The 14150-nt window shown below is 37.5% G+C and overlaps 1 protein-coding gene across 1 annotated transcript; it reads right to left on the bottom strand.

Moving 5' to 3' along the window:
* Rip11 (Rab11 interacting protein) lies at window positions 1-8777 on the bottom strand. The gene is made up of 12 exons (XM_065495754.1): window positions 8593-8777; window positions 4229-4267; window positions 3958-4063; window positions 3366-3503; window positions 3130-3296; window positions 2895-2963; window positions 2656-2840; window positions 2177-2417; window positions 1692-2012; window positions 1474-1640; window positions 675-832; window positions 1-404 (listed from the first exon to the last, which is right to left on the bottom strand). Exons 1-12 carry the CDS (start codon window positions 8621-8623, stop codon window positions 392-394), a joined length of 1635 nt encoding a protein of 544 aa, XP_065351826.1. The 5' UTR covers window positions 8624-8777; the 3' UTR covers window positions 1-391.
* Window positions 8778-14150: the final 5373 nt, after the last annotated feature.

The raw sequence follows: 14150 nt of genomic DNA on the forward strand, positions 1-14150 counted from the left end.
TTTCCAGTTTTAAAAATAACATTTTATTTTATAATAATTATCATACATCATGTAAAAACAGCGATTGTCAAGAATATAATATTTCATTACTCATTTTACGCCACAAGAATCGTGGAATTAATTACATAATGCATTTTGTGTGAGCACACAAGGAAGGGATCACAATTTGGAGGGTTTACAGTTAAGATATATTTGGAATGGTCCACTAATTAACAGGCATTTGATTAATCAGACTGTACAGTTCTCGTTACTTAGCTCTGACATTCTCTCACAATTAAAATCTAATAGAAAAATTCCTTAAGTCGGCTGCAAAGACACTATCATTGAGTCTTAATTATTGTGATGAAGATTGACTTTTGGCATCAGCAAGGTTTTGGCTGCTGTCCGTCGATCACCCTGACGAGCTGCAAATCAATTTTTGCGTTCAAGGCAGCACTTTATTTCTGCGGGAAACACTGACGTTCAAGAGAACATGCATATATTAAGATGAAGAAAGTATGCATAAGTGAGACTAACATGCAATTGGGTGCAAGAATTAAAGGGGAGAAAATAATGTGCTTGGTTGTTAAAGTAGAATTCGTCAAGAATATTTACAGCGAAAAAAGTTCAGAGATCTTTCTGAATCTCTACTGGAGTGCTTCATCTTTGCTACCCAGGCCGAGAGTTGGTCTCACCTAACACTTTTCTGTTTGACGTACGGATTTTGCAGGATGCGCGGCGTAGTTTCCATCACCCTGAGCAGCAGGTCGTCTAGGTAGTCCTCCATGTCTTTGATGCGCTTCTGCTGCAGCTCCACAGCACACTGCAGGTTGCACACCAGCTCCACCAACTCCTGCAATAATTCGTTCAATTCGGAATTCTTAAGAAAAACCCCTCAAATGAATATCGTTTAAATTTGAGCTCAATGAGTTACATGTAAAAACTTTTTCAAGCACGGAATTTTTATTGGTTCATCTCTTTTGATATTGGCAACCCCCTGATTGCGAACTACTCGCGAAAACGCCAATAATATGGGCCAGCTCATGTCTCTGTCACTGCTCCCACACCGGGGTCTTCTATTGAAACGTTAGACACTTGTCCAGTGAAATTCATTGACGCATGTTATTGGAAAGGTGGAGAGAGCTTCCCAATCCTTTAAATCCGAATGGACTCGTTATTGCATTGGAAGAGAATCAAATATGGCGCAAATCAGCCCGTACTCAACTCCCAAACATGGCTCAGAGTCTCACATAGCGAGTGCAGGCAAAACATGGGCTCAACTCTACAACCGACAACTTGGTAAAATAAATAAATGAATGAAATGTCTGGTTTTTTACAGCTCAATATTTTTTGCATTTTTTTAATTAACATGAAATATTATTTCCAGTTAAAAAAATCTCGTTATGATTGCCAGCGATAATTTTTTCATTAAATCACTTCATTCATAAAAAAATTAGGAGCTTTTATAGTTTAGATAGTTTAGTTTTAACGTACCTCTCTGGACTTGTCTTTAAATTTGTCCATCACCTCTTGGGGTAGACGCGTGGCGACCATTCTCGGATTTGGCTTTTCACTTTCTCCACCAATGATGATTCTCTCGTAAGGTGCGTTGGCGTTGATTAGAGACACGACTGTTGGTTTCGTAGGCGCCAGGTCGGACTCTGATTCATTTTGTGTTCAGATAGAGCCTTGTCTTTTAGTAAATTCCGCACCTTTCTTTCCGAAACCCTTCAGCTTCCTTGTGAAAATATTGTGGTCCTTCTCTTTGTTATGATCCTTGTTGTTGATCTCCTTCTTTGCCTTCTCCTCATTTTTCGCCTCTTTCTCCTCCTTCTCAGTCTCGATGATCACATCCTTAAAGCTGCTCTTGGACGCGACCCTCTCGATTGGCTGCGGCGCCAACGATTTCTTCGGAGATGGAGACTTTTTCTCCTCCTGCTGCGGTTTCTTCTCAGGCTCGTCCACCGACTTGCTGCTCAGCTCATCTTTCCAAGAGCGCCGCTTTAGCGAGCCAGAGCCAAAAGAAAGGTTGTCTGCAAGTTATCAATTCATGTCAAGGACAAAAGACTTAAACAAAGACGTCTTAGTCTACAAAAGATATGAATCATACTGGCCTTAAATTTATTTAAATTTAATGCGTCATATTTTGATTTGCCCATACAATTAATGAGGAACAATGGAGGCCTAATAATAATACCTTTTCGACCGAAGATCTTTTCATCCCACTCATCAGCAGGGGTCTTCTCAGACACATTCCTCGGGGGTTTTGCAGGCGCCACGACTGCTGGGGTTTCTAGGGTCTGTCTCAGGAATTCGCCTCCTGCCAGGTTCTCCAGGGAGCTGGCGACTGGCAGCGTGGACGTGTTGGAGTAGGAGGAAGGCACGGCGTTGCTTGTGCTTAGGGAACTGGCCGAACTCTTGTGGGAAAGCTCGTCAAACTTCAAAATTAAATGTACATTTCACATTAATTTTTAAATGTCCAAGTAAGTGAAAAAGTGAAATTCCATTAATGCAACCATTATATTAGAAGTGAATAATTTTAGTACTTTATTTTTAAACTGTAAGGTAAGTCATGAGTAAACTTCATAATTTAAGTCACAGTAAAAATATAACTGGGAGTAGCTTGAGGAAAATTCTTGCATAATAATTTAATTCCTCTTGTTTTTTTAAACTCACCGCAAATTCATCTTCGTCTTCACTGATGACACCAGGATCAGCTTCACCTCTGGTCTGTCCAGCTGCGGTGTTCCTTCCCGTCATTCTTTGGAAAGAGGGAGAGTCAAAACTTCTGTTGTTGTCCAAACTTCCCTCCTCTTTGAAGGAGTCACTGCGGCTTTTATTCTTCTTTGATACTTTGTCTCCTGCAGGGTTAAAATGTTAGCTATTGGGTCTAAATCCCCCAAAAAATAAATTACCTATTGTTTTGGCAAAGTTCTTCAAACCTTTCCTCTTCCCTGAGCTTCCAATACTCAGCAAACTGCCCCCTGAAATAATTGAAATGTAAGTCAAAATATTTTATAAAAATTAAAAGTCAGATCTGTCCTCACCAACATCAACAAATTTCTCCTCTTTAAGCGTGCATTTTAAAGAAAATTACACAAGTTACACTCTCTTGTTTAATTTCAAATAATAATTTTAACCCCATCTTACCCACTGATTGAGCCATGTGTCCGAGCTGTCCAAGTGAAGACTTGTGTTTCTCCTTCTTCCTCAGGTCTGTCATGCTTCCTGCCTTCACGGTGAAGCCGATTTTGACCTCGAGTTCTCCCCTCGGCTTGCTTTTCTGATGCCCAGGCTTGCTCGTCAGGGTGAACCATCTTGAATGTTAATTAGATTTGCGTTGAATAAGAGCGAGCTCGAATGTGTCATCGCATTATCTCTCGCACCTGTTGCGTGGTCTCTCGTAGACGTCAAAGTCAGCCAGTGGGATGGTCACCATGCCGAGAAACTCGTCGACGCTCATAAAACTCCTGTGCAGCACTGTCAGCGTCACCTCGGCAGTGTTGCCTTGCTCCGGGATTTGGCTGGAATATTTTTTTAATTAATTTAGATTGATAAAAGAAATTTATTTAATATGTATGGACCATATGTGTGGAAACAAACAATTTAACTAAAAATAATTACTTAAGATTTTAAATTTGAGAGCATTTTATATAATTCATACATTCATAATTAAAAATCAATTAAGGTCTCAAAAACATATTTTAAACTGGGTAACAATCACGTCTAAATTCCAGGATAACCTTGCCATCGATTTGAATATTTTGCATGTTGAGGAGAATGGCAGAGTACATAATATCACAGCTCATGCAGCACAAAACAATGTTTTATGCGATGAGATGATATTCAAGCCAAATGCTTGCCACGCGCTTTCTTTCCCACGGCTTGTGCCGTAATTTCCGCTGCAACATGCATCGCACACACAAACACACTCTCCACAGGTGTTCAGAAGACAACTAACTGAAAACCGAAACTCACAGTTCGCATTCCTCGTGCCATTCGACGGCGCCGACCGCCTTTTCCTTCACCGAAGTCTGGTACTTTTCTTTGCCGAGCGCGATCGTGACGAAGGCATCGTTGGTGCCTGTGAAATTTCAACAGCAATTAATTGCCCAGCACGTGTGCGGTTTATCGGAGAAGCTGAATTTAAGGTGAACGGAACGAAAACCGCATGCATCGTGATTGTTAAGGCAACGGCCTTCGCTCCGGTGGAGAAAACTTTGATTGTGCGAATTTAGGCTCGACTTACCATTCTTGCCTTTGATCAGCAAGTCCCTGGCTTTTTGAACTGAAACAGAAAAAAGTGGACAAGGTTAGAGATTAATCTGAAGGGAACACAAACATACATTTTTTAACAGTCGGTGCCAAAATTTTCCTATTAGAAAACAGTCAGAAACTATTTTGGACCTTTTTACTGGCAATTTTTTCTATTTTATTCCAGCGTTAGTCTTTTCTATCGATGATAATTCAGTTAAAAAAATGTGATGCAATCATCTCCGTGTACGTTCTTTCGTGCATGATATTATCATTTCGTTGGTCTTCCCTAATTAATTTTGAGAGAAGCCTTTCGAATGAACGGTTGTGTATATTTCGTAAAAATCCATAAACTGCTTCTACATATTTTATGTTTGCCTGTAATCCAATTAACGTACGGTAATAAGCACATCAGTAAGCAACGATTCTGACGCTCACGGCAGTTCCGCGCCGTGAAACACAAAAATTTAATTATACCGCTCTCCTCAGAAATAAAAAAAAATCGGCTGCAGCCTTGGAATATCCGGCATTAGCTTATCGAGGACGCATATTTTTCCTAAATAGGATCATAAAAATTTGTAGAGTAAATAAATAACGATTATGAACTAAATTATTGACCGAGTTTACATGACAGATCGATATTGTTCTTCAGGTTTGTTATGGAGTTTATTTTTACGCCTAAGTAATCAGGGAAACTCGATTCTGTACCGGTCTAGTAACATTGCCGAGTAAAAAATTGACCATTGAAGAAACATTATGAAAGAAATGACCACAAACGAATTGAATGCATTTCTGGTTTTGCAAATAACCCTGAAATCCACAATATTTTTCACTCATTAACGCTATGTCGTTACAAAATTTAAGGAACCATTAAGCACGAGACAGTGTTGTTTTCAGGTTAACTTTTAAAACCGCCGACACCGCTCCGAGTTTCCCAACCAATAATCGTTGTGTTAACTGTCGTTAATTGCGAGCCAAAGTCTGATCGCACGGTGCGAAGAGAGTTGAAAATAGGGACAATAAAATTTACAGCTCTTTCTCCCAGTAAAACGAAAACAATGGTCGTGTGTACAAACGAACGCGCAGACTAGACCAAGTGAAGCAGGCACTGGGTGATGCAAAACGCAATTTATTTGCAGCGAAAAGCAGGTGGAAACCTTGGTGCTCACCATGCGCGCGATAAAATTAGCAAACAACAGCGAGAGCAATGCCATCATAAGATATGTATATAATGCCATAGAACGCAAACAGCGAAACGCCCTCCAGCGAGCCCTTAGCTGTCTTTTGAATAAGGCTTCAAGTTTTAATTAGAATAAAAACTTGTGGAACGATATTTAGAACTGAAAGAAATCGATATTATTGCATGATTGCTGATAGTTCCATTTTAAGAACAAAATAATTTAAATGGAGGTTATACGATTTTAAACAGGGATAAATAAATTTATTGCAATTATTATTTGGATATTTTTTAATCCATTAATTTAATGAGTAAATCTTTTCCTGCAACGCAAATAAGAAAATGTGAGACCAATGAAAATGAAACTTATCATTCAAGTACAATTGAACCATCCTCAGAAGTCTAAAATTGACTTAATTCATAAAAAATCGCACACTTTCAAGGATGGAGCTGACAACAGTTTTTGTTTATTTAAATGCAGGGCATGGTTTTATCATTTTTACCAATATCTTGATGGCACTATTTGCATTAGAAATTTTAATAATTTGTTGGTGTTTTGCCCATGATCTCGACTTGTACTATATGGATAGACAGGAAATTCTGTTGAAATTATGGGCAGAAATAGAATTCTTCTATTTTAACTATACAGATTAACTTTTAACCTTTTAAAATTTTAGATTTATGTTGGAGAAAAATCAAAAAACTAGTTTTTGCAGTTTTTATTAACAATTGGTAAAAAACCGGTCATAACCAATTTTGAAAAAAGGGCTTAATGCAACTCAGCACATTTTGACTTAACATTTTGATAGTCCTTGCCCTAGAATGACTTTCAAGCTCATCAGTGTGAAATAAATTAAAGTTATTTTCCAAACCGAAATCGTATGTGTATTATTCTAGGTTTGATTTACAATGTTTAGTTTAATATGGTCATTTTGGTTTCTTTGCGTGCATAATTAAAACTTCTTCTCTTTTTAATTTTAAAATAAACTGCAGGCCTCTTGTAACGATCCGGATCAGTATAAAAAAACCTATGGGAGTACGTCAGAATATTATATCAATTTCTGAATAGTTAAAACTTAAAAATTGGAAATGATTCTAAAACTTGGCTTATATGTGTTACAACTTTTAACTGTGCGTAACAACGTCTGAAATCAAATATGTGGCAAAAAATAAAAATGTTAGAGCTGTAAAAAAGCTTTTAAGGCAATGAGATAACTCGAAATTTTGATATAAACAAAAAAAGCTTTTTGAGACGGCGTACGAAATTCAATTTAGATAGAAGCAATTGAGCTTCCATTTCGTAGTTTCAAAATCAAAACGGTTTTAGTTTCATTTCAAATTATCAGGGTGACCAGGACGCTTCGCATTTTACAGACTTATCTTTCGATACAATCGAACGTGTTTCCAATCTCTTTTATCGTTTCAATGAATAATCTAACTTTCAGCTCGAATGAGATCAATCATTAGATGACTCACACATATCCCTTCTTCCGTCCTGCTACTTAAATGAGACCTGAATGGCCTAAATTTTGATAGACGAAAACGATTTATTTATTTAGAAAATATCCTTTGCTCTAATTTCAAAACAAGAGAGAAATTTAAATTGTAACTCGTATATGCACGCAGTACTTAGATAACCACTTCCTATACATCTGCAAAAATGAACTCGCGTCTCTTTTCATCTCATTTGAACAATAGAAATTTCAGTGAAATTGCCCAGAAGTTGCCACACCGGACGCCTCGATGCGCTCACTGCCGTCATTCCAAGTACATATTTTTTTTTCTTTCGCGCTGTTTGGTAACCGTGAGAGTATTATGAAAACAAACTAGTCGTGATATGGAGATAAAAGAAAGGCTAAACGCGTGCTCCATATTTCGGCCGGCACGACGATGTTCGTCGCTCGGCGACTCTTCCCAATGCGAAATTCCAGCGCGAGGAACGAAGGAAAGGCGTGCGGAGAGCGACGTGGAAGACATTATTTGTGCCGTGCAGCCAGCCAGGCAGCGAGCGGCCGTGCATTCAAAGTACCGTTATTATACCATCCATCGCCTAGAATTCTGCGCTCGCACCACGCAACAACTCTTTTCACTCACTGCCAAATGCACCGTATAAAGAATATCTTATACTGTTAGCAAATCGTGCAAATGTAGGTGATGGGAATAAGATTGCAATTAGGAGAGACAATTAAGGATCAATAAAATTCCAGGAGGAAAAATTTGCACACTAATTATTATTTAAAGGGTTTTATATATTATGCTGAGGATATTTTCATTGGGTAGCGTGATAGAGTTAATTTTGAAACCGAAAATTTTTAATTTTTTGGTTCCACTCCAGACGGCATTTGCTTGTTTTACTTTAAGTATTTATAAAAAATTGTGCAATATGGCTTGGAAAAAAATAAAGAACCAGGAAATAAAAAGGATTGATAGGTAAAGCAAGAAAGTATTTATCAAACCTTTTCCTTTCCCGGTCTAGATATTTTATCATAGCCTTTTCTGCACGCCATTATAAGGTAATTTTATTAAATTTCTGCTAATATATTTATTGTATTAAATCCAAACCCTGAAAAATATTTAAATGGTCTCTCTTGAATAAGCAAACACCAAACAAAAGGGGCGGAAACCTGGTGTTTTACGCCCGGATGTGTGAATGAGACAATCGCACTTTTCAACGATAAAAAGGGCTTTTTAAATGACCGTCCCGTGGAGAAATCCAAGGCTCACCCAGCCAGCTGCAAACAATGGAGGTGAAAATATTTACAGCCTTTCTGGTGAGCCCTAATTCGGTGATACCTTATAAAAGTTGTCGATTGTGTAATGATAACGTGCGAGAAGCCCACTGACAAAAAGAAGGGCTCCCCCAGCAAGAATTTAAAGAGTGTGTCCTAGCTTTTTTATCTTATTTACAGAAATTGAGTGATCTACAACTAATTGTACCGTTAGAAAAATAATTATTTATTTAAGTCGATTAACCAACAAAATAAATACAAATTTAAAATAGTTAAGAAATAATGATTTTACGCGTTTAAAAATTCATCGCAAGTTACCGGACGCGCGTTTCACCTTATCCACAAATTCCACAGAATTTTCAATTATACAGCAATCACTCGAGTGGAGCAACAGAAAAAAAACAGCAGTAATTTTCTCCGCGTATTACACCTTGAAACCCCGGCCGCGCTCACCTGTGACCTGAACGTGCGTCGGACTGTACATGGCTGCTAGTGTCCCGGGGTGTCCAGACGCGTCCCGATTGCGTCCGTGCGGCGGTGACTCACTGCTGACGGCACAACAACCGAATAATTAGTCACCTGGTGCGTGTTGCCGACGCACCTGTTTGGATTCGACTGTTGCTGTCACTACTTTTCTTTCACGTCGGTGGCGTGACGTTGTGTGTCGAGCGTCGAGTACGAGCAAAGGCCGTCCGCACGCAAGCAGCCAGCGGTCTCTACGCCCTCTGCCGCAGAAAGGGAGAACGATGCATGGCCGACTTGCAAAAGAGTATTATATATAATAATTATTGATAGTAAATTTATTACAGTTCATTTTACTTAATTTTAATATTTGTTACACTTATATAGAGAAAAGGTTTCACTCTAAATGCGCGCGTTAAAAACTATTTTGTGATTATTCATAAACAACCTAATGAACGTAATAATCATTACATATATTTTAGAAACATATTTTTTAGTCTGAGAACTGAGTAAGAGAGTTAATTCTATAACGTTCGACAGGTAGTTCTCTTATTGGATAGGAATTATGATGCCAATCAAGTTCAGTGTCCGAAAAATGTCTTTTGTAAATTTCATTTCAACATTTCACTGTTGTAAAATTGATACAATTATTAAAAAAATTATGTATCATATTAATATATAGATTTTTTAAAATAATTATTTATAATGTTATTTTAATATCTTCGGTTTAATATGTTCTATAAATTTGCAGAGTGAACAAATGAATTATTTAAAAAGTTGAAAGATACAAGCTAAATTTACTTTGCGAAAAAACCACTAAGGACTAAGTCATTCCGCCGTTTTTCTGAAGCTACGTACATTTATTTCCGACACTTTTAATTACAATTATGTAGAAGCAAGCAAGATATATCAGAAAAACGTATTATTTATTTAAATCTGGCGGGATCACAGATTATGCAGTCTTATGAAAATTCAGTTTCTCCCCAAGTTGATATTACAAATATTGCCATTAGCGCTGTCAAAAAAAACCTTTATCACTTTTGATAAAAAAATTATTGAGTCTGAAATTAGTGAAATTGCTTGTTTATGCTTAGATTGAGTAGATATTTTAAATTATTTTATTTCTTTCTATGCCAATAGACAATTTGTACAAGGGAGTTGTGCCACATTATAAATATTTCAATAAAATAGAAATAAATAATTAATCGATTACACTAAACTTAAAAAATCAATATACCCCTTTTATCAGATTTAATATTATCTACATCAAACATTCTAGTTACTCTTCTATTAAAACTGCCATGCTAAATGGTGGAGAAAATAAATAAGGACAGGTACATCATGAATAAAAAATATCAAAAAGAATTTATTTCATTTAGAAATAAAAAAATATCCTAGTTGACACGGGTGCAGCAGCATAATATAGTGTGTGTTCAGGAGTCTTTTAAGGGTAATTGTCAATTTTACCGACTTTATTTCTCCATCCTGAATTTTACATATGTTGTTAGGGGTGTTTCATAGTGTGTAACCTGAAATTTTGAGCAAAAAATTCGGGGGCTTTTTTGGGAAATCACGATTTTCGAAAACAGAAAATTTCAGATAGTATATCCGAAATATCAAGGTATCTTCGGTCCAGATTGGAATTTCGATGTGGTTTTTTCACCTTCACACGTAACTTTTTGAGTAGAACAAATTTTCCATTGGTCAAAAATTTGTAGTTCAAAGGTCAAGGTCACAAATTCGCGTGCAAAATGTTCAATTAAAAATATCGCAAAATACGCCCCCTCGGATTTTTTTCATGAAAACGTAAAAAATGTAGCCCTGAATTTGTAGAATCGAATGGTGAAGAGAAATCGATGGAGACTCTGATAGATCGCGAGATATTTTGAATTTAAGGATTCGTGTCGCGCGTCCGGCACGACGACAATATCATCCGGCGATTTTACTTTCGTAATTTACGTCGGAATTTGATATGTAACCCACATGTTATGCATATGATTACCTAGAAAAATAAACGAGCTTTCCAGTGGTGTGCTTACATTTTGTTTTGGTTTCAAACTTCTCAAGAAATAGCGGCGCGCGAAAAGAAAATATAAATTTTACAAATATTGACATTTTTACAAATCCCAAATCTCGGGTTCTAACCATCAGAATTGCAAAAACTACCCACCGTTGGACTCGTCTCGACCTTCCCTGACCAGCTAAAAGGTTTAGGGGTGTTTACCCTCCACCCCTAAGTTGCTGAACTTCAACCCCCAAGAAAAAAAACAAAAAATGTAGCATCTTACGGTTAGGGGTGGAGGTTAAACACCCCTAAACCTTTCAGCTGGTCAGGGAAGGTCGAGACGAGTCCAACGGTGGGTAGTTTTTGCAATTCTGATGGTTAGAACCCGAGATTTGAGATTTGTAAAAATGTCAATATTTGAAAAATTTATATTTTCTTTTCGCGCGCCGCTATTTCTTGAGAAGTTTGAAACCAAAACAAAATGTAAGCACACCACTGGAAAGCTCGTTTATTTTTCTAGGTAATCATATGCATAACATGTGGGTTACATATCAAATTCCGACGTAAATTACGAAAGTAAAATCGCCGGATGATATTGTCGTCGTGCCGGACGCGCGACACGAATCCTTAAATTCAAAATATCTCGCGATCTATCAGAGTCTCCATCGATTTCTCTTCACCATTCGATTCTACAAATTCAGGGCTACATTTTTTACGTTTTCATGAAAAAAATCCGAGGGGGCGTATTTTGCGATATTTTTAATTGAACATTTTGCACGCGAATTTGTGACCTTGACCTTTGAACTACAAATTTTTGACCAACGGAAAATTTGTTCTACTCAAAAAGTTACGTGTGAAGGTGAAAAAACCACATCGAAATTCCAATCTGGACCGAAGATACCTTGATATTTCGGATATACTATCTGAAATTTTCTGTTTTCGAAAATCGTGATTTCCCAAAAAAGCCCCCGAATTTTTTGCTCAAAATTTCAGGTTACACACTATGAAACACCCCTAACAACATATGTAAAATTCAGGATGGAGAAATAAAGTCGGTAAAATTGACAATTACCCTTAAAAGACTCCTGAACACACACAATAACATTCACATGATGTTGAACTCAATAAAAGCAGCATCAAGTTTGAATCAAGATGTAATCAGCATGCCAAACTGAAAATCATACGTCAGTTTATTTTGCTTGGACAACGAATTAATGAGCCCCACGCAAACTTTCATTTGGGACATATCTGTTAAAATTAGTACTGCTGAGACCTGATATCGATTGATAGGGCATAGGGTATAGCCAACTGGCTATTGTGTCATTGGATAAATTTAGGAAATTTAGCGATGAGAAAAATTCGGAGATATAATAAAAGTCACGGAAACGTGCGGTCAAGCCGTGGAAATGTTTTAGAAAATCGGCTAAAAAGGAATTTAGATTGTGGCTTCCCCCTATATTTATTTAATTATTTTATTATTTAACATTCGCACTGTAGATGGTTGATTTGTTGCTATTAAGTCCACAGTGAATTAATTTATAAATATCAATGATAAATATTAAATATCGCTCCCATACTATGCGATAAATAAATTTCAAAATCTTTAACGATAAGACAAGTGCAGTCCAACTGTGATTTAATAATAAAAGCATAACGAGCATTGTTTCCCCGTGGCTGAAAATTGCAATAAAATTCCATTCACCACCGGTGGCTGGTTTCTTTTGCTATGGAATTCGTACAACTTGTAGAACAAATTTCTAAAATATATTTTTTGCTCTTTCCCACCTACTTCACATAGTTCTCGTTTCGATGATACCTCTCGTTTGTTCTAAATTCAGCACTCACTTTCCAGCATCAGACACTGAATTACCTTTTCGCAGTGAAGTCTGCATAAGCGATTGCGTTTATTTAAAAGGCGAGTGAGACATGGCTTTTTTATAATCGAAATAATTCATTCCGGTCTTTTTCACGCCAGCAGGGTTGGAAAAATGGCAGAAAAATATCGGCCGCTAGCCACACTGCCGTGGGTTTCGATCAGCAACAACCCAGATTTAGTGCTGGAAGACTCTGTTATCTTTAAAAATGTTACGTTCTGTAGCGATGACGAGAAGAACGAGCATCTCACTGTTTTCAAGAACTTCAACAAGATGTTTCCTTTCTACATTCCAATGGAGTAAGCATTAATTTTAGTATTTCCTTCTAGTAAAAGTTTTTTTCAAATAGGCACCACAAAATGGACGTCGAAAAAATGGTTAAGAATAGTCCAAACGGTCAGTACTGGGCGGTGGCGATATACTTTTTGATCAGCTGCAAGGGCCACATTCCAAATGTGTGGAAGACATTTCAAGAGCATTTGGATGGCAGAAAATCAGACGATTCCCCGAGCATTCCTGCTCCCTTTATTTCCGACCACATGATGTCAGTTCTGTTCCCGGTAAGGCGAAATTTAGTCATTTCGAGTACTTGATTTATTAATGGAAATTTAAGGACGGGGTTCCACCGCAGTGCGAAAGCGCATCGGAATTTATGATCGATCCTTGGGTGTTGATGCAGCTACAATTCCAGCCAGTATTATTCCATCAGTGGCTTGTCGCATTCCTTGCCGAAATCTCCAAGGTTTCGATGGAGTTGTCAGAGCTCCGTTATTTACCTTTCTATCAGCAAAATAGCACGGTTTCAACATATGTAAAACACTACTTCGAATGGATGAGCTCCTCGTGGGAATTCGTTTCGCAAGGATTTAGCTTTCTTCAAACCTGGGCAGATTTAAACTGTACAGCGATAAATAGTGACTTTCCAAATCTCGCTTTCGCATATAACGTTGCTGATTTTTGCTTGAAAAAAGAACTTAATTTAAAAGACCTCATCAGATCGTTCAAGAAGTTCGTTTGGATTAATTCACCTATTGAGCCAAGCAAGGAGAAGAATGACCCGCCTGAAGAGCAGTACAACATTTACAATTTGAAATTTTGGAGAGATAGTGCGTCGAAAGGACGCAAAATATTTTATGGACCAGTCAAAGAAGGTGCTCAGCCATTAAAGGAGGTTAACGTCGAGCTTGTTCTTGGAATTGATGAACTGTTGGAGACTCTACAAGCACACTGCAACCACAATCTCGAGTTCACCAGGGAGCTGAAAAATTTTTTGACCAACGATGAAATATTTAAGCGAACTGTTTCAGATTTGAGGAAAATCGAACGTATGTAATACGTATAGTATGCTGGAAATTATACTTTTACTAAATTTGTATTATACGTTTCCAAGATGTTTCTTCGCTGCTGCGGATCAGAAAAGAGGAGCTTGGAGTCATCGGCACAGTTATGACCATTACGTTGTACAAACGTATGAATGATGCCGCCAACCGTGCAAAAAGCCGTATTTGCGAAGTGACTGGTGTTAACCCAAGTCTGTTACTCAGGTTCAATTACGTTGGTATTCCTCCTTTTTCAAATGATTCATTTATTGAAATTAAAAAAATATTGGGATGCTCTGAGAGAAACACATCGGAATATCTAAATATACATTTAGAGGGGACACTAGAAAA

Source organism: Cloeon dipterum, chromosome X, assembly GCF_949628265.1.
Source record: "Cloeon dipterum chromosome X, ieCloDipt1.1, whole genome shotgun sequence".
In the NCBI taxonomy this organism is placed as follows: Eukaryota; Metazoa; Arthropoda; class Insecta; order Ephemeroptera; family Baetidae; genus Cloeon; species Cloeon dipterum.